Source organism: Chlamydotis macqueenii, chromosome 24 (genome assembly GCF_036417535.1).
Source record: "Chlamydotis macqueenii isolate bChlMac1 chromosome 24, bChlMac1.mat, whole genome shotgun sequence".
In the NCBI taxonomy this organism is placed as follows: domain Eukaryota; kingdom Metazoa; phylum Chordata; class Aves; order Otidiformes; family Otididae; genus Chlamydotis; species Chlamydotis macqueenii.
The window spans coordinates 1,971,831-1,992,056 of NC_141579.1; the positions used below are offsets into that span (position 1 = coordinate 1,971,831).

Below are 20,226 nucleotides of genomic sequence, written 5' to 3' on the forward strand. Positions count from 1 at the left end.
GGTGCGTCCGAGTGACAGAGTGCTTGTCAGCTCTTCCTGGCAGTGAGCAAACTGCAGTCGCTGGCCCTGCAATGAGACAGTGGCTTTGCGGAGTCTTGCTTGGGGTTTTTTGGGGTGGTGGGATTTCTTTTCGTTTGTTTTTGTTTTTGATTTTTTTTTTTTTGAGATCTTTGTGCCCAGTTTGTTAGGAAGAATGAGGATTTTACCTCAGTGTGCTTGTTTCCGCAGACTCAGCATCATGGCAGAGCAGCGCTGCTGTCGTGGTGTGGACGTTTCCCTGTGCATTTCTGCACTTGAGCAGAGAGATGGAGAGACAGGGGCTCAGGGCAGAGAGATACAGGGAATTCCAGTGCTCCAAGCAATCTTCCTGGCTTCTGGAGCCTGAAGGAAGCCCTTGCCCTTCGTTTCCAAAGTGACCCGACTAATGAATGAAATCTAGAAAGACCTATGATTTTTGGGAGGATTGTACAGGAGTAGTGGAGCCCTTAAGATTTCTAACTGTGTGGGTCTCACATGGCTGAATTCTCATAGCTTTACTCTTCCGAGCGGTCTCTCCTTACTCCCCTTGCGCCTCCCCCAGCACACTCTGTCCAGCAACTTTCCATTACAGGAAACATCTGCTGGGAGGCTGGGCTGAGCCTGGGTTACTGCAGGGCATTGGCCGACGGAATTACCCAGCTACGGTAACTTAACTCCATGTGCGAGTCGTTTTGGTTATCTTCCCCACCCGCTCCTTCCACGAGAAAGATTAACAGAGACCGAAGCTGCCTTTCAGAGCAGAGAGGGGCTGGAGAGGAGAGCCTGAGGCGGGTACTGAAGGAGTAACCGCGTTTCTGGTTTCAAAGGGGAAGGAAAAAAGCAGCTGAAGCGTCTGAGCTGTTTACCATCCTGGAAACCTAGATCTGTGAATTACGGCTGGTCCGGTGGGGTCTTGGTGGTGGGAGCCATCTCGGTGGTTAGCTCTGGCAGTCCTGGGCGTCGGACCTCAGCTGGGAGGTGAAGATGGGTTGCGCGGACCTGCCTGGGACGGCTCAGGCTGTCGGCACGTTTGCCGTGCTGCTGTGAGGGATGCCCGCAGCAAGGAGGCGGTGAGACTGAGCAGAAGAACACAAAGGTTGCCCGCCAGCACGCTTACCCTAATGAGCCACTTTCTCAAAGCCCTCTGGAAGGCGAATCCTCTCTTGGATCTACAGAGGCTGCTAGGGCAGACGACCTGAATGTGAGCAGGAAAGTAGGGGAAGGCACATAAACTCCTGCCAAGTTGCTGTATCTCTTCCAACTTGGAATCTAAACAAGAAGCGGTGACAGCAGGAACAGGAAAAGCAGAGCTTGACTGAGAACACGGGGAGCCGTGCGAGCGCTGAGGGAACAGTATGGATTCCTTGCTGGAGTGTGGGGCTCTCTGGGATCTTGTGCTGGATCCAGAACTGCCGTGTCTGCTGTGGGACCTGGAGGGGCTTGTCGAGTTATCGCAAGAGAATGTCAGCTATGGATCGGATGCAGTTCCAGCTGTGAGTGTCTCTAAACTGAACTGTTTGTCACGGTAACAGAAGCTCTGGTGCTGAGCGGGAGCGTCTGTTGTGGTACGGGGTTTAGACAGGTCAGAACACCCCTGACTGCGGGGAAGGGAGGGGGGCCCCTCTCCACGTGGATACTGTGCTGTTAAGCTGTGTTGCTGTGATGCGTTGGACCCAAAGCTCAGAGCTGGTTTTAATCTCTATTGCTCCCTCCTTTCCCATCTTGTCTGCTTATCCCAGGAAGTCTTGGGCTTGGGCTCTTGCTGGAGCCCATCTCTGGCCAAGATCTTTTCCAGATGTTCAGGCTAGAAGTTTGGTGAGTAGAATTCCTATTTCTGTCATCTGCTGGTTAGCAGATTTTATTCGGAAGTAAGAGACTTTCCTTTGGGCCCAGAGGACGGGAGGAAATATCTGAAGTGCCGAGTTGATGTTAAAAAATATTGTTTCTGGTTTGTTGAATTGGTGTAAGGAAGAGGGAATGCTTTGGGGGGGAAGTGTCTGTATTTCCTTTTTTGATTTGACAGCATTTGACAATTTTGTAGGAGAAAGAACATGATCTATTAGATTGGAGATATGGGCCTCTTAAATTTGCACCCGGCTCTATTTTGGCCAACTCTGCCTTCAGAAGGTGTTGTGGCTGTTATGAGCAGCGTGGGCATGGTGTGTAGGAGGTGGGCTGACACGGACAGAGTCACACTGTAGTTTGGTAAACGCCGGAGAGAAGCCAGCTCCTGGTCTCGCTCTAGCCAACAACACCATTTTCTCTCAGCCCTTCCATGAGGCCAGGTGTGTGCAGAAGCAGCGCAAAATATGGTGGAGAGCCTCTTCTGAGCTCCACAGAGGTGTTCTCACCATACCAGCAGCAGGTAGTTGCGTGTCCACCGACTGCCAGATGGAGGACTCGATGGGGAGCGGAACAGAAGTGACTGCGTTGTTCCCGAGCTCTTGATCGCAGGGATCGTTCGGGTTCCCCGGCAGGCCTGCAGCTGTACTAAACCCCCTATTTTTTGGCGTTGCTGTGCTGTTACTGGGAGAGGTGGGGATTGGCGGCTGACCGGTGCATTGCAAACAAAGCACCGTGGCACACCTTGCACAGTCTGGGGTTGCAGGAAAAGAGATTTCTCCTGCAGCCACAGCTGCCACGCAATTCCGTTTTGCTGTCTAGCAGATACGGGTACAGCCCTTCTACTCTGTACTTGCTCTTCCAAATCAGGTTCTCCTCTTCTTCTCACTTAATGCACTAAATCCCAAATCCTCCCATCTGTGTGTCTGCTGGGATGGGAGCTCCTGGCCTCATACTTTGTTAGTGCATCTGATCCCTCTTCTCCTTACCAAGGTGTTCCCGTTTTCCCACTCCATTTCTCTGTACTCATGCCTGCCCCTCTCTTTAACAGGCGCTCTGTTATTTGCAGGTGTTGAGTCCAACGTACAAACAACGAAATGAAGATTTCAGGAAACTCTTCAAGCAGCTTCCTGACACGGAGCGCCTCATCGTAGGTAAGGTCAGCCCCGTAGTGCAGTGCTCTCTTGTGCTGGCCGTGGTTTGGGGAGGAAATCCAGCACTCGTGCGTGCAGTTTTTTCTTCTTCAAAGAGCCTGCCACCAAGGAGCAAGCCTGTTGTGTCTGTCTTGTGCACAGATGGAATCCCTCCTCACCATTTCTAATGGATTTAATTCGTTTTGCTTCAGGGAGAGTGATGCTGATTTGTATCAGCCACGGCTCTGTGGCTGCCTGATTTGAGGAGCGTGTTTTCCTCCGCAGTGCTCCCCCAAAACCTGTCAGTGTGCTAGTGCTTGGGCTCTTTCCTCGTTTGAGCGGGGTTGCGTGTCTCAGCATGCATACCACCGAGCTTCCTCCTTTCCTGACATCCCTGCAGCTCCCTACTCACACATGACTGCCCTTCCCATACGCATTTAGGCTTTGGCCTTGCAGCTGATTAGCGACTGCCTAGCGCATTGCATCTGTTCTTTCAGCTTACATAACGGATGATCTCATACCATGTCTCATACTGTTAAAATATGCACATCACAGAGGAGTAGAAATGGTTTAGGATGCTTAAACCGGGAGAGAAAGGAACAATGGCGCCCTAGAAGGCGAAGCAGTACATAGGATGCTACAGAACGATCAGCTGACAAGGCAAGATCATCAGTCGGTACGAGATTGTCTGTGATGTGCCCTGGGGAGGAATCGTAGTGGACAGAGCAGCAGCTGTGGCTCTGTTCCTTCTGGCCCTGCCTTTGACTTTCTGCAGGATTGCATCGAGCAGCTGCTTCTCTTGATGCTGCTGCTTATCCTTACCTTTAGGCTGTCCTCTCTCCTGGTTTTGGTGCTCCTAAATTACCATCTGTTGTCCTCCCACAGATTACTCATGTGCGCTACAGAGAGACATTCTCCTGCAGGGCCGCCTCTACCTCTCTGAAAACTGGATCTGCTTTTACAGCAACATCTTCCGTTGGGAGACACTGGTAAGGCGGTCAGGCTGCCGCACCGAGCATGTGTGTTATGTCAGCGTATTTGCTGACCTTGCTTTAAAAGCACTCTTTCCGTTGTCTTTCTCATCAGTGTCTCTCTTTACCTGTGTTCTTTTTCTGCCTTCCCCTTTCTGCATGGCTCTGACTGTAGCTGACCGTTCGCTTGAAGGATATCTGCTCGATGACCAAGGAAAAAACAGCACGGCTCATTCCTAATGCCATCCAAGTTTGCACTGACACTGAAAAGGTACATCCTTGAAGCCTCCACCTCCACCCCTTATGGCTGTCGGGGCAGGGGAATAGCAGCGCCTTGCGGGATTTTTTCAAACTGCTTGTGCTACTTGGGGCCTGGGAGGAAGCACCAAGGGAAAAGGGGCTGGGTGCGGAGCTTGGGCTTGAGCTGAGTCTGGAACACGTGTAGCTCGTATGTGGGGTGTGGGGCCGGGTAGGAGGTGGTGGGTTATGTAGCAGCACATCTCTGACGGAGCTCTTTCTGTGCTCAGACTTACTCCCTTGGGTGAGAGGCATTCCTATCTCCGGGGCACCCGTGAGCTTCAGTCTGTGCCCAGGAGCTGAGCAGCTGTGCTGTGTGGCTTGCTCAGCCCTTCTGTGAGCTGTAGCCGGACAGTGATCCAAACGGGCTTGTCTCTTCTTCTTCCCTTTTTTTAGGCCTTTTCTGAACTGATTTTTGTCTCCGTCTCTTCCCATACAGCACTTTTTTACTTCCTTTGGGGCTCGAGACAGGACGTACATGATGATGTTCAGACTCTGGCAGAATGCTCTTCTTGACAAGGTACAGAGACCAGCACCTCGATGAAGGGGAGGTGATGGGTATGTGCAGAAGCATAACATCTGTGACTAATGTATGTGCCCAAAAAGACAGTAAGCACATGTGTTTAGACAGAGCGGGTACGATTCTGTCTTTTCGCATGGAATTCTTTCCATGTACAGATATATCTCGCACACACAGAGATGTTGCACTTTGAGATGTTCTGGCTTGAGGTTGTACCATACTGAGTCATCAAGCGCCCAGAATACCCTGTCCTGAAAGTCGGGGTAGCATTTAGTATGCAGAAGGATCACTTTGCATTGGGCAGCTTGTGTTCCTACCATATGCTGTAATTTGATCAGCCTTTTGAAGTTCCTTACAAAATTCAGTGCCCTTGATTTCAAGGCCAAAGCAAACGGGAACTGAAACGTGGAGTGATAAAGGCAGGAAACACTTCCAGAGCTCTTTTTCCAAATGTAGGATCCACGCCTGGCAGGAGAGAGGGAGAAAGAGCCTCGCTCATTTTTCCTGATAAGACATGTGAATTAGAGTGGAAGTGGGAGGAAGGTGAAACAAAGTTAGACATTTTTCTGGATAAAAGTTTCTCATTTGAGGGTTTTTTTTCCATGCTTTTGATTGCTACGTTGGGGAGCTGGATTAAAAATTTCCTGCCTTATCCCATGCAGTGACTATGTGAAGAAGTTCAAGCTAGCAGCTCAGAAAAAGTTCACTAGGTTTGTTTTCCCTCACTACCAAGAAATCTGTAAATTTCTCACGGGTAAAAATCCATCCCCTTTCATCCCACATAGTTAAACCACATAGTTTAATCACAAGTTCTCCTGCCCCATTTCTTAAGAACCTCAGGGCGCAGTCATATGGTGATCAACTGACCTGCATCTCTAAAAAGCCGGGCTTTTGTGAACGGTCTTGATAATTTATTTTCTCTTATTAGCTGGAATTATGTACAACCTTTTCACAGCAGTGTCTGTGAGACAAACTCTTTTGGATTTTAAACTGCAACAGGAAATGTTTTTCTTTGTTGCTCTTTTAGATCCTTTTCCCTGCAGTTGTAATTATTTAGGGAGCTTTAATTTAAACAAACTTGGAGGGGAAAAAAAAAAAAACCTTGTAAGGAGCTGGGTTTGGTGTAGTAGGAGACATTAAATGGAGGCACAGCAGAAGAGGTGGGGAAAACACGTGTGGAGGGAAACCCAGGTTTACTGCTTACAGTATGCCATGCAGAGCATTGCAGTAGCAGGAAATCTCATTCTGTGTGCTGCTTTGGGCGTAGCCGCGTGTTGGCTTTCTGATAGTCTTAAGTAACATGAGATTGTGGCGTGGAAAGATAACAAAGTGAGAATTTAGGGCAGAATGTGGGCTGACGGTGAAGGCTTACTTGGCGAATGGGCCTCTTGTTGTTTGATGAAGGCAATCTCTAAGCCTGATGGCCTAGCAATAGAAGGATGGATACGCCTGCAGCCCTTAGCCAGCACGGAGCTGGGCCAGCCTGCCCAGCCTACCCAGTAACACGCAATCCACCCCATAGCATCACTGGAATTCAGAAGAGGTGAGCCCGTCGGAAGGCTCTCGCCTCCCGTCGGAGGCTGTGTTGGAAACTCTCGCTTCTCCTTTCAGGGCAAGGAACGTAATAGTCCTGGTAGTTCCAAAATGCATTATAATTTAGAATTCTCAGGTGAAAATGTGTGTTGTTCTGTGTTCCCTCTTTTAGCCTCTGTGTCCAAAGGAGCTCTGGCACTTTGTCCACCAGTGTTACGGGAATGAGCTGGGTCTGACCAGTGATGATGAAGACTACGTGCCTCCTGATGATGACTTCAACACAATGGGGTGAGTGAGGAGGAGTAGAATCTGCCTGTGATAAATTAAAGATGGCCTCAGGAGAGCGGGAGTCCTGATATATTGCATACCTCAAAACTTCTGCTTGTCCCTGGTGAGAGATTCTGGGTTCTGGCCAAATATTTGCCCTTAAATGTGTAATGTCTAAAAAGCTGCAAGCGTGCCATTTCCTTGTGCCAGGGACTGAAATGCCTGCCTCTCTACTTGCTGAGCTAGATGAGCCATTCTGTAAATGCCAAAGCAGCCCAGTCACAAGGCCAGTCGGTGTGTTACGCGGTCAGAAAGTGCTGATGCTTGTCGGCCTCTCTATAAAAACTTGAAAAGCTTGGGCTTGATCTTCCCTGCACTGAGCCATTTCCGCTTCTGGTCAGACTGGAAACCTCATAGAAGTATTCTTACTTGCTCTGTGTGTCCAGTTGTAGCTGTACTGAGAGGGGTAAACATAAAAACCTGTGTTCTCTGTGGCGTCTCAGCTACTGTGAAGAAATCCCCGTGGAAGAGAATGAAGTCAACGACAGCTCCTCGAAAAGCAGCATGGAGGCCAAGCCAGAAGCTAGCCCTCAGCTGCCGAAGAAATCTGTCACTGCCAGCACTTTGACATCTACGGGAAGCAGTGAAGCGCCAGCCTCGGTAAGTGGTGGTGTTCTGTGTCAGTGAGAGCAGAAATCCTCTTCTCTGGGATCCAGCTGGTAGTCCTTCAACGTAGGAGGTAACTGTTTACCCTGCGGCTGACCGCAGTCCTCGAGTCAGTGATATCTGTGAGCGTGGCATTTGCCCAAGAAAAAGTGAGCAAAGCGTGCCTGTCCTGAAAGCAGTAAACTGGGACTCTCAGCGGCAAGGGCGTTTTCCTTTCTGTGGTGAAAAGAAATGGAGTGTTTGAGATAAAAGGGTTGTAATTTTTTTCTGTGCCTTCGGTTATTCCCTAGGAGGCAGTGTGCCCTCACAGTATTAAGGCAGAGCAGACCTTGTTTAGATACAACCTCAGATTTTCCTAGCTGTACAGGGCTTGTTTGGGGGCAACACCAGTATTGTTTGTGTGCTTGTCTGGACAGACAAAAAGCCTTTTATACGTCCCAAGCTTGAACTGTATGTGCTTCTTTGAGAGGAGGTGATCTAATATTTACAAACACCGTATGGTGACCTTCCTCCTATCTCTATTATTTAATTTCCAGGCACGTCAAGGCCAAATGTTCAAAGATAGGAAAACTGACCGACTAATGTAAAGTTTTCCAGAAGCTGGTCTTGCCCTCACTGTGCTCTCTCCTTTCTGCAGTTTGATGGAGTGCTACCAGAAGAGGAGGAGGCGGTGGTGGAGAGTCCTGTGGAAAAAGACCTTGGCATTGCAAATATAATGGGAGAGAAGATAGAGATCATTGGCCCTGTGAACTCCCCTTCCCTAGACTTCAATGACAACGAAGACATTCCCACTGAGCTCAGCGACTCCTCAGAGACCCATGATGAAGGTACGCAGGGAAGGGCTGTTCTGGCAGTGTGGTTTTCAGCCTCCTCCCGTCCTTTCCAGTGATGGACTGGAGCAGCGAATGCTGCCCTCCTTTTCTGGACGGTAAGAGTTCAGAAGATGCAAAGAATTCCCATCCTGGGCTGCGGAAGGTGACTGTGTGGGGAATTTGGAAGAATGTCCCTAGAATAGCTTATGTGGTTAATTACCCTTTCTGACATTCCAACTATATTGTCCTGGGATCAGTGGAGGAAAAGGGTTAGTGGTACCTCCTTTTTGGGTTCCTTCCTCACAAAATAAAATACTCAGGTCCTGGTACCGTGAAAGCACAGCCTCTGATATCGGCACAGAGGGGTCACGGCTGGGGCTTGTGGGCCTGTTTCCCAACAGGTGAAGTCCAAGCCTTTTACGAGGATCTGAATGGCCGTCAGTACGTGAACGAAGTGTTCAACTTCAGCGTGGACAAACTGTATGACTTGCTTTTCACGGACTCGCAGTTCCAGAGGGACTTCATGGAACAGCGCCGGTTCTCTGGTAAGCTGCTGCTGGCAAAGCCCGGTCACTGACGGAGGCCGCGTTCCCTGCGAGGTGCAGAGGCCTCTACAGGAGGAAGGTCTGAGCACGTGCCTTGCAGGTGTAACTTTGGTAATATTCCGAGTAGATCTTGGGACAGCTGTAGTCTGCACTGACAGTAATTGAAAGCAAGCAGAACCAGGGTTGTTTGGCTATGGAGTTTTATTTTCTAAGAGCTGGATCTGGGTTTATGGGAGGAGCAGATTCTTTGGTTTTGTTTTTTTTTTTAACATCAGCTAAGGCCTGATCCTGTGTTCAAGGCTGAACAGTGTGGGGAAAAGCTCTTCTAGCTGCACGCCAGGCACTGGCACGAACTGTGCAGTTGACGATGCAGAGTGTCCCTCTTTTCCCTGTAACTCCTTTCCCTGTGACTGGAGGTGTGCTGAAGGAGATACGTCCCCAGCCTCTCCCCCTTTCCCTGCGCTTGAAAGAGGGGAAAGTGTTCACATGTAGTGCAGGAGACCTTTCTTTCATGCTCAGTGCTTCTGCAGCCAAGTTCTCCAAGGAGGAGGAAAAACTGTCCTGAGCTTGGTGACTATGCCTTTCCCTAGGGAACTGACCCGCGATCTCTCTCCAGTTACCTGAATGGAATATTGTTTTGTCCTCTCAGATATTATCTTCCATCCCTGGAAGAAGGAAGAAAACGGCAATCAGACCAGAGTGATCTTGTATACCATCACCCTCACCAACCCTCTGGCCCCCAAAACTGCCACGGTCACTGAGACGCAGGTGTGTGAAAGGGGAGCCGGGGTGTAATGCTTTGCAGAAACAGATCTGTGATTTGTTTTCTTGTCTTGGCCATGCTGCTTTGCATGTTTTTTATTCTACCTATCCATTTCCCTTTATACATTTTTCTTGTATTAACTTGCTACCCAGTATCACTGCGAATGTGAATAGCTAATCTTACGCCGCGCTGGATTGCATTGCAAGGAAAGGGCTGTAAATTTTCCAGCGGAAGCTGATGAGTTTGTAAACCAGCCAGCACATTGTCACAACTGTGTTTGCCACCTGTACCGGTGTTTTTTGAGCTGCGGTCGGTCCAGCAAATGATATTCTTGAGCAGGGCACAAGAAAGGCAGATACTATCTGGTCAGTCATTCTCACAGCTCTACATAGAGATACCCAGGAATTTTTATTGCTGGTGAGGACAATTAGATGATCTGTTAAAAAAGGTGGGAAAGAGGAGCATCTGCAATGCACTGGGTGGAGCCAGGCTAGCCATATCTAGTAGGGGCTGCAGCTAGAGAGGGAGGAAAAGCAAACCTCCTCCTGTGCCCCAAGATCTGTTCAACTGGCCACAGGTAAATACTGAGAGTTAGCCTGAGGGAATGCTAAGAGGGAGCCAAGGAAGTGGGGTGTCTGAGCATTGCATTTCAGGGAGAGGAGGATCCCAGCGGAGAGGTGTGCCTTGTAAGGATGGGATGAAGCGTGCTGTTCAGAAGCAAAGACTGTGAGCACAGAAGATGAGAGAAAGAAAAGGGGAGAGCGAAGTGGTGGGCAAAGGGAACAGTACGCTTCCAGGCAAGCAAGGGTGTAGCCTGTTTTATTCTGAGCTTGGGGTCAGCCACCGAGGCGCACTTGCTGTGTCCTTGCTGCAGAGGTAAGTGGAAATAGAAGAGCCGTACTTTTGGAAATGGATCTGCAGTTAACTGTGTCTGTCCCCTTTGTGAGGTTTGTTCTGGGGCAGAGAAAGAAGCAGATCAGAAGTGCTTAAAGGAAGGAATTGACATGTTTTTGTGGTGATTAGAATCACAGAGCAATGTACACTAGAAAGGACCTCTGCTCAAAGCAGAGCCACCTCTGATTTTAGATCACCTCACTCCCTGACAAGCAGACATCAGTTTAGTGAGAAGAGGTGACGCTTACAAAGGTCCCAAAGATCTGGTCCTCACATGGCAGTGTACGTAGCTATGTCTCTGATACAAAATGCTGGTGGTTGAGCTGCTGGAACTGAACGCCCCTTTTGAAATATGCCCTTGGGAAACATCTGAGCGGAAAGGCTTGGTTTTCTCGAGTACGCCTTCCCTTAAAGGTGAGCTGTTCGCAGAGAAGTTGCAGAGATGGGGCTTGGGCGTGGGTGTGGTCTCGTACCTGTGGTAGAGCTGTTTTTGTCACGTGCTAGTGAAGGTGCCCATCTATTGACGCCGTGTTCTAACCAGACTAATAGTTGCCTTGCATGCTGTCTTTTATGCAGACAATGTACAAAGCCAGCCAAGAAAGCGAGTGCTATGTCATAGATGCAGAGGTGCTAACTCACGACGTCCCCTACCATGATTATTTCTACACCATTAACCGCTACACGTTGACTCGTGTTGCCAGAAACAAAAGCCGACTCAGGTACACTTCTTGTGGGATAAAGAGCTTTACGGACGACCAAAAGTCACCTTTTGGTGGGAGTTCTGCTGTTGGGTGTGTTAGAAGGGGTTGGGGAGAACGTAGCCTCATTTCTTTGTCCTGTTGCCAGAACACTCCTGTCACGGAGAGTTACTGTAGGGGCAGCTGTCTCCTGTGCTGACATCCAGCAAACAACAGGCGCGATGCAGAGGAGTTACGGCTGGGTCAGGGAGGGGGTTTACAGACTTTTCTTGCCCGCTTCTTGGAAGCAGTGTTTCGCAGGGCCAGCTGTCACACGCAGTCAGCTGTGGGTGATAAGCAACAGGACATACTTCCAGGTTCTGCACCTGAGATGCACTTGGGGGGACAAGCAGAGGAATTTGGTACCAGGCAAAGCTATAGGCTTTTGTGTTTGACTTCAGTAAGTAATCTAAATGTCTGCCAGCCACGTGGACAAAGGTCTCGGGAGTCCTCTCAGGGGAGGTTCTCTTGAGGCCATCCTTCCACTGCCTTTGGAAGGACTTTTCATGCAGTGCTTCTCCTCAAGAAACACAAAGGGCTGAGACCATTCCAGAAATAACCATGTGCATGATTATTGCTCGTATTTACATGGACAAAGGGTTGTGAACTGACATCGCCTCCCGACGCAAAATTGGGAGAATGACTTTCCTTTCTTCACACAGGGTTTCCACAGAGTTACGTTACAGGAAGCAGCCTTGGGGGCTGGTGAAATCCTTCATTGAGAAGAATTTTTGGAGTGGCCTAGAAGATTATTTCCGTCATTTGGGTGAGTGGCAATGACTGGAGCTGTGGTAATGGCCCAAGGGCACCTTCCACAGTTTATGCGTGCCTGCCTGCAAGTGGGCAACATGACAGCGATGCCTGCTGCCAGCCTGCCGGGGATCCGACCTCGGAGTGGCTTACGAGAGGGGCCAGCCAAAGTTATTGCCACAGTTGCTGGAATTAATCGGGTCATCAAATCCTGCTCTCTGGCAGGAGCGTGGGCAGTCTGGGCTCAGAGTTTGGCAAAAGGTGTGAGGGATGTGTAGTGTGTTCCTCTGGCACGTCCTCCCTGCTGACTTGTTTGGCCCAGCAGCCGTGCCATTAGAGGGCTTAAGTCTAAGGCCAGTGCCTCTTCTATTAAATGCCTTCCCTTGCTGTCTCTGCAGAGAGTGAACTGACCAAAACTGAGAGCACGTACCTGGCTGAGGTCCACAGACAATCCCCCAAAGAGAAAGTGAGCAAGCAATCAACCGTACGCCGGAGGAAACGGGCCCACGCCCATCTGCGGGTACCGCACTTAGAGGAGGTGCTGAGTCCCGTCACCACCCCCACGGATGAGGAGGTTGCACATCGAATCAAGCACGTGGCAGGTAAGGAACTGCAGACCCCTCACGCTTGGGAATGGAGAGCTGGGTCCCTCTGGAGACAAAAAACCCTTTGTTTGTGGAGGGTTAATGGGAAGAGAGGCCGGAGCTTTGCAGGGCAGGGAGGATGTATTGTGATTGTTTGAGTGAGATGGAGGAGTGGGTAGAGGGAAGAGGGTTGCCCTGCCCATCAGACAGCATTCCTAGCCTAAGCACATCTCTCTCCCTAGGTTCCACTCAGACACGGCACATCCCTGAGGAGAGCCCCAGCGGCTTCCACCTGCAGAGTGTCTCCAAGCTGCTCCTTGTCATCAGTTTTGTGTAAGTGAATTTTTTTTTTTTGCTATCCTTCACGGTCAGTCTTTAACAACTTTGGTCATTTTGTGTTTCTGGTGTTCTGTGCTCCCCTGTGCCAGTTTTTTCTCTGTCATAGTCCTCTCTGGTCCCAAACTTTGTGCAGCACGGAGGAGAGAAAAGCAATGACAGGCAAAAAAGAATTAAATGTCCCCTAAATGCCCCATCAACTGTTTTGTCTGGCTTGATCTCAGCTTTTGCCGGTACCTGGGTGGCCACTGATCTGGCTCTGTAAGTTCTGGATCTTATTTTATGAAAAATCTCTCTTTTCCCTTCAGTTTTGACCTTGTTTGAACCAAACACAGGCTTCGCAGACCTGCATGGTTCTAGGAGTGCTAAGCGTACGTTAGCTGTACTGTCTGGGACACAGGCCACGTTGATAGTGGCAAGCAGCTGTGCAAGGAGAGAGGGCAGTCAACAGAAGAAATCCTACAAGCAGAAATAGTCTTTATTTCAGGGACTCAATTGAGAGATTTTCAATGATTTTTTTTTTTTTTAATTTAAAATAAGCCATTTAATGTAATCTGCAGACAAACTAGCTGTTACCACGAAAGACGACCATGTAACTCCGGGAGTTACTGAGCTCTCACAGCAGGGCTCAGTGTACATCAGGAGTCTCTCTGGTACTTCTCTCCTCTGGTCTGGCAAAGCCTATTTGGGTCTGGTCCTGGGCAGCGATTTTGACATCTCAGAAAGAAGCTGGACGGTTCAGGGGTGATTTCTGCAAAATAAGGGTAGAAACACGTGAAGCGAGAGATTGGCATGATTTCACTAGTTCAGCAGCATACGAGCTATGGTTTTGGGTCCCTTTTCTGCCACCAGCTGGTCTTTTTTCCTCCCTTAGGGAAAGGGAAGCATACTGTTAACCCTGGAGGCACAGCAGAATTTAGCGAGGTGGGAGGAAGCAGAGGTTACTTTTCAAATTGCATTTCCTTTTCCCAGTGGGGATAAAGACTGCAGAGCTTTGCAGCAGCAGCCCAGCTGTAGTTGCTGTAACGATAAGTAAGGTAACGTCATGATGAGATGATAGCCTCACGTTATCTCCTGCATCTAGACAGGTGAGACGCAATTAAAACTTTGGGTAGGAAGGCACAAAAGCTTTGACACTCTCTCCTGACAGGCTGCTAGCTTAGCGTGGTCAGAGCGCCCTGCGTGTTTTCAGAGCACTCTTCTGGCCAGCTGCCGCCTGCCTGAACTGGGTGATAGTGGGCCATTCTTCCAGCAAAACAGCTGCGCTATCCAGAGACAGGCACAAGCCTGTTATTTTGGAGTCGATTCCCCGAGCGTGGCTGGTGGGAGGAGCGGCAAAGCCCACGCGTGGCGGTGGGGGGGTGAGAGGAGCGGTACGGCGTCCGGGGAAAGCGCTGGTTTGCAGGGCAGCTGCGGCGGGGTTCCCGTTGCCAGGTGTGGTAGGAGCGGGAACGGCTGGATGCGCGCAGGCTGCAACCTGCGTTCCTGTGTCGGGCAGTGCCCCGCACGGGCACGCTTTGGGCTTGTCTGCGAGAGCCACGCAGCTCACCTTCTGCTGAGCGAATTTCACCACTGGTTGCAGGCACACAGTTACTTGTCTGTCCTTCTTCCCTCTCTTCCCGCTCTTCCTTTCTTCCTGCCTATCCTCGCATGTATCTTCTGCACTCCGAGCCTTCCCTGCCCAGCCCAGTTTCTTCTGTTCTGTGTCAGCCTGTTTCTAACCTGCAGCTACTCCGTCTTTTCTCTTCCCTGCTCCCATTAGGATCTGTTTCAGGTACTGGCTCTCTCTTTTTTTTTACCTCTTTACTCTCCCATTTCCCTCTGTTTCTCCACATTCAGCACATTCACTTATCAGACCGGTGTCCCCCCTCTTTCTGTCTGTCCACCCTCCTCGCTCACACATTTCTCCCATGAGGTGAAGTTTTGCATTCTGATCACCTGGCCCTTACTCAGATTAAACTCCCACGCGTATAAAGCATGGACGTGGGCCCCAGACACCTTCTTAAAGCCTTGGGTGTTCTCCCAGGCGTGACTGGCAGGCAGTGGGCTATGACGTGCTCCTAGTAAACGGACTGCTGTCTTTATTTCCAGTCTGGTGCTGCTGGTTATTCTCAATATGATGCTGTTCTACAAACTCTGGATGTTGGAATATACTACGCAGACGCTCACAGCGTGGCAGGGCTTGCGGCTACAGGAAAGGTACTGTCACACCTGCTTTGTCTTTGCCTCTTCTTGCATGTTTCCTGTGGATGTGAGAGGCTTTCCCAGACTGCCAGAGCCCTGGGTTCTCTTGTAGATCGCTTGCTTTTTGAGTAAAACAGATGAAGCAGGGAGTTAGCTGAAGCTGTGAGGCCAGCGCTTCTTAACGACCTCAGTGTTCCAAGCAGTGAAGTGAGATGACAGACTGGCTTAGATTCTTTAATAATTGGTAGCGTGGAACCTTGTCCAAGGCTTTTCTGGACATTCTATTTCAGTATAGCGTCCACTTGGACTGTGCTGAGACGCGCAGAGCCTTAGGCTGTACGGCAGCATTTCCCCAGTTCCTTCTGGCATTTTTAGGTGAATGTTTTTTTACGTACAGAAATGCTAGGCATCCTGCCTGAGTAGTCTCTCCTCTGTTTTCAGAGGTTGAGAACATCCCAAGTTCACTTTGCAAAGGTGGCTTTGTTTCCTTAATGTCCCCTTTCTGGCTCTACTTCTGCGTGGTGACAATTACTCCCTTGCTAGGTTGGGTTTGACTTTAAGCATCCATAGCCACGTGCTACCATCATGATGACTTTTTTCTTTTTTTTTTTTTTATTTAAATCATTTGTCTCATGTTATGGGCTTTCACATTTCTCATTATTAGGGAAGGGAATTATTATTTTCCTCATTATGGTCCTGCTACTTTCCTATGGATAGACAGATAAATTAAGTGACTTTGCTTGCTTTATCTTCCAGGATTACTGACATGGGGAATGGGTCCATTTTAAAAAATTGTGTTGTTTTTTTTATTGTCATGCTTAATTAACATTTCTTTGTTTTATCTCCAGGGCTGGAGCCAGCTAAGCAGGGCAGATGGAAGCACGCCAGGCACTGATGGGAGGATCACCAGGACTCAGGGCCCTGTCACGGGCCTCAGGCAGGAGGTGGAGCTTGGCTGGGCCAAGGTGAGGATAAATCTCAGTCGAGCAGAGCGACGCGAGGAGCGTAGTCAAGGCAGTTAGCGTTGGCAGTTGGCAGGTGCAGCACCAGCACCTCATTTGCTAAGGTAAGAGGGGAACAAGTTAGACTATTACATTACAGTGCCAGGGAGGAAGGAGGAACTTACCAAGAAATGAGTTGTAGCTGCAGATGAGCTCACACTAACACAGGGACTTTCGTAAAGGAGGCTTGCAGATCTCTACTGTAGCCTGGAAGGAGGGATTTAGCAGTGTTAGAAACCAGCAAAGGCTTGTTAGCTACCTTAGAAAGTAGCAAGACTTAACTAGGGGCATGCAAAAAGTGAAGAACTATACCTCTCAGGAGAAGTGGGGTGCTGCGCCTTCCTGCCGACGCTAACTGCCTTGACTCCGCTCCTCGTCGCGTCGCTCTGCTCAGCTGAGATTTATCCTCACCTTGGCCCAGCCACGCTCCACCTTCTGCCAGATCCTCCCATCGAGTGCTTGCATCTGCCCTGATTCTGCTCCTGTTCTGGAGGATTAATTGGGAGGGGATTGATACCTGCCATTAAAAAGAGAGCCAGTGCTGCTCTTACTCCTAATAAAGAGAAAGCCTTATATTAGAGACAGACTGACACAGCATCTCTAGGAAAAACAAACCAGAAACTGTCCAGGGCTACCTGTCCTACAGGGTTACGCTGCATTGCGTTATTCCCCGTCATCGGCCGTGGTGCCATCAGTCAGTACACACACGCCCGCGCCCTGAGCGCACGCTGCCCTCGCGTTCCCCTCTGCCAAATGGGCGCTTGGTTCCACCCACACTACAACAGCTTCTGCAAAGGGCGCTTCTTGCCATTGATTAATTACCGTGGTAAAGACACACAAACATTGGTATCCAATTTAGGAAAATAGTAGGCACATGTAAATGCAGTTTTGCTCAAGAAAACCTGCCCCTTCGGGGTGAAAAGAGTAGAGAGAAACTGATATACAGTCTCCACAGCCCCCAAATCCCCTGTGCTCCCCCTTGACCTCAGTTTCCCTAGATTCACTCTTGCTCATATTCTGCCTGACAGGTTACCCCAGTCTCAGACAGAATGGGCGCAGTTACTAGAATCTCAGCAGAAGTATCATGACTCGGAGCTACAAAAATGGCGTGAGATCATCAAGTCCTCGGTGATGCTTCTAGACCAGGTGAGACCGCACGGCCAGTTAGCGCTGTGACTTAGAGGGGTCACTGTGTCCCCCAGCCACCCGCTCCCAATCCTTCAGCCTCACCTGGTTCCCCTGTAGTCCGGCAGGTGTGTCCCCTCTTAGATCCATCTTCTGACGTAGCGGTGGGCAGCAGGTCCCAAGGGCTGTTAGCAGGATACCGCAGCTTCTCTGCCACCTCACAGCGGTCCACACAGGCGAGAATTCTACAGGACAAAAAGCCTGCGTTAGCACATCTTATATCTAGAGTCTGGCATCCCAGTTTGGAAAGCAAACCCTTTTACGTCAACCCTGGGTTCGTACGTAGCTTGCATGGATGAAGAGGACGCAGTCAGTGTGGGCCCATGATAGCACAAAGCCAGGGGTTTCGGTATCCGCTGCCTAAGGGGCCGGGTGTACACCGGGCTGCCTAGAACAGTTTGCAAATGAGAGCTGCTCTCTGTGGAGAGAGCGACTCGCCTCATAGCTCATTCTGCTCGCCCCTTCTCTGTTACCCTGGAGAATGGTCTTTCACGGGCTGCGGTCTTCTCAGTCCCCATTTGTCCATCCCAGCCCTGATGCGCTGCTCCCCAAAACCAGGTGATTATGCTATCGATACTTTACATGGAAGAAAGAGGGGAAGGAAATCCCAAAGTGCTCTCACCTCTAGAGCAGCATCACAGTGGAGAAATTTCTTGTCTTGCAGATGAAGGATTCACTAATAAATCTTCAGAATGGCATCGGGTCCCAGGACTTTGGGTCAGATCCAGAGGAGAAACGGAAACGTTTCCACTAACAGGCAGGAATGCAGGAGGCCAGAGGACGGTGTGCAATATCTGTAAATAGGATATATAAATATATATATAAATATTTATATATATACAGAATATAAATATATATATATTATATACAGATTTTAAGAGAAAAAAAAAAAGCCTACTTATCGAGAGGAAGGATTGACCTCCAACACTGGCTGAAACGGAGCGTCCAGTGGTAGCGCGGTGTGTGCGTGTGTGGGAGGGCTGTGCTCTCCCGGCACTGAGGTGCGCTCAGGGGTGTGCCTAAGCGCGCTCCCCGGGGCCTGTGCACCACTTCTGTAGTATTCCTGGCTGTTTGTCTGTCTGTCTGTCCGTTTTGGGTTTTTTTTTTTTGTTGTTTCAAAGGGAAGCATCAGAGTGAGCGTCCCCCCCACTCCTCCCTGCGCATGAAGGTCCCAGACGGACTGTATGTATCTATACGTACAAAGGGGACACTGTCAACTTTCCTACCTTGCTGGCTTCAGGGCAGAGAGATTTTGGCAATTGCCGTCAGTCCCTTACAAAACTATTCCGCATTTGGAGAGGAGGCCTCTGGAAGAATTGCTGTAGGTCTGTAGAGAGCAGATCTCGCTGGCAATCACCTTCTGTACTTCTTGGAGCAGAAATACACTTTGCTGTCATGCCTGGTTCAGAGAGTAAAGCACAGAATGTACGTGAGCTGAAAGGCTTTCTCCAAACACGCCATCTCCTCTTATTGACACTGCATTAATAGCCAGGGAGGTGGTGGGGAGGGGAGTACCTGCCTGCAAGGTGCGTGGCTGGAGGAGAGCCACACCACGGAAAGCGCACTGCCATTCCCTGTGACAGTGTCCCCTTTACATTTTCTGTAGTTCTTTGCTTTCTATGTGCTTGGGCCCCTGCCATTAAGCCATCCCTGTGCTGAAGATCCACATCGGTGCTGAAAGGGCTACTACCTGTGTGACTTCCCACGACAGGGGACCCCAGCTGAAAAAGAAAACCAAAATCAGTATTTATTTGCAACTGCTCCCGCTGCTCCTGTCCCTGGTCTGCGAGACCATTTTACTTGTACCGTCTAGCCCTTACCTCGTCTTATAAACCCTGCAGGAAGACATTAGGGAGAAAAAACAACTTCCTTTCCTTCACTGGGATATTCGCGTGACTGGATCTGTATAGCAACAAGGCCTCCAAAAGTCCAGGAGAGGTTAGGAAGGCTCACGGGGACCAAAAAAAAAAGAAAAATAGAGTCTGTCATAGGTTGGCAGGATAGATCTGGAGGGGTGTCCACGGTGCGAGGCGTCTGTCTGGTCTCTCTCACACGCTGGATGGTGAAGCAGTTGCTCTGTAAGCAAGGCAAGTGGAGAGCTGCGATAAAAAAAAGACAATTCGCATGTTTACTTGTTCTGGGGGATACTTCTGGACTCCCGTTAGCAGCCAAATGGGAAGAGGGGCAGCGAGGCCGCGCTGTGCGGTGTACCACGTGCCACTAAGACTGGTTGGGATGCAGGCTGCTTGTTTGAATGTTTAATGAACGCTTTCTCATCTTACCCAGGTAGATTAGGTGATATGTGAGGCCCTCAATCTCCACCTTGTTCAAGAGCAGGATTTTTCCACCTTCTGAATGGCAGGAGAGAGTCAGCTGCATGTTCCCCGTATGCAGGTGGGGCAGTTCTAGCTCGTCCGTTGTCTCTAGCTCCAGCGGGCGCTGAAAGAGTCAGGGGACGTAAGGGTGAGTAACTGGTCTTCGTATCTCTGTACCAGAAACTCTCATCTGCACAGCCGGGTGACAAAGCGGAGTCTAAGGAAAACCCGCTCCAGCTCCGGCTCGTGCGTTCCAGTTAGGGAAAGGTAACGTACGTAGAAGTAACCTGCTGGTACCTCCCAACGGTTTTTACGACCAAGTGCTAAACACAACATGTCCTCCATGTTCCAGAAGACAACTTGCATCTGAAGGAGTGCAAAAAGACACTTAAGAGTGTGAAAGCAAGGTACAATTGGGAAAAACATGCCTCGGCAACTAGAGAGTAATGTGTATTTATGATTATTTATTTAATTTAATGCTGCTGACTACTGTACTACTCCCTGACTTTTTCCCAGGGAGGCTGCTGAAATGGCTACTGTACAATGAAACTGAGGTGCTAGTGCCTGGGAAGGGCATTCTGCGGCTCATTTCGGGGACAGGGACTCCCTGCTGTGACTTGCCCCACCAGCCAAGAGTCCTGTTTCCACATTAGACACTCCCAAAATTACCAAGCACAGAAAAATCCCCTGCTGCCCATCTTCTCCTTTTCTATAGTTTCATTCCAAGCAAGAACAGAGAGAGAAAGCCCTGTGCTTGCCACCTTGCCCATGCCAGAAAAGAAGGTGGTTGCATCTTGAGAGAGAAACCTGGAATGTGGGGGTCTTTGGCACCTGGCTGGGAGGGTTTTGTACACAGACGGACATCCCCCATCG

The 20,226-nt window shown here is 49.7% G+C and overlaps 1 protein-coding gene across 5 annotated transcripts in view; it reads left to right on the forward strand.

The window, feature by feature from the left end:
* The window catches only part of GRAMD1B (GRAM domain containing 1B), a 76,201-nt gene extending 57,187 nt beyond the window's left edge, over window positions 1-19,014 (forward strand). For 3 of the 5 annotated variants that reach the window (XM_086766144.1, XM_086766141.1, XM_086766142.1), the window contains exons 4-19: window positions 2,930-3,014; window positions 3,879-3,982; window positions 4,140-4,235; window positions 4,701-4,781; window positions 6,487-6,602; window positions 7,085-7,241; window positions 7,885-8,074; window positions 8,461-8,604; window positions 9,254-9,372; window positions 10,838-10,980; window positions 11,661-11,764; window positions 12,147-12,350; window positions 12,575-12,665; window positions 14,760-14,867; window positions 16,882-16,999; window positions 17,703-19,014. In XM_086766144.1, coding sequence (XP_086622270.1) covers window positions 2,930-3,014; window positions 3,879-3,982; window positions 4,140-4,235; window positions 4,701-4,781; window positions 6,487-6,602; window positions 7,085-7,241; window positions 7,885-8,074; window positions 8,461-8,604; window positions 9,254-9,372; window positions 10,838-10,980; window positions 11,661-11,764; window positions 12,147-12,350; window positions 12,575-12,665; window positions 14,760-14,867; window positions 16,882-16,999; window positions 17,703-17,792 — 1,950 coding nt within the window. In that variant the 3' untranslated portion in view covers window positions 17,793-19,014. Of the gene's footprint in view, window positions 1-732; window positions 1,512-2,929; window positions 3,015-3,878; window positions 3,983-4,139; window positions 4,236-4,700; window positions 4,782-6,486; window positions 6,603-7,084; window positions 7,242-7,884; window positions 8,075-8,460; window positions 8,605-9,253; window positions 9,373-10,837; window positions 10,981-11,660; window positions 11,765-12,146; window positions 12,351-12,574; window positions 12,666-14,759; window positions 14,868-15,700; window positions 15,895-16,881; window positions 17,000-17,702 lie in introns of those variants that run through there. The other 2 variants (XM_086766143.1, XM_086766145.1) reach the window with 2 other exon arrangements.
* Window positions 19,015-20,226: the final 1,212 nt, after the last annotated feature.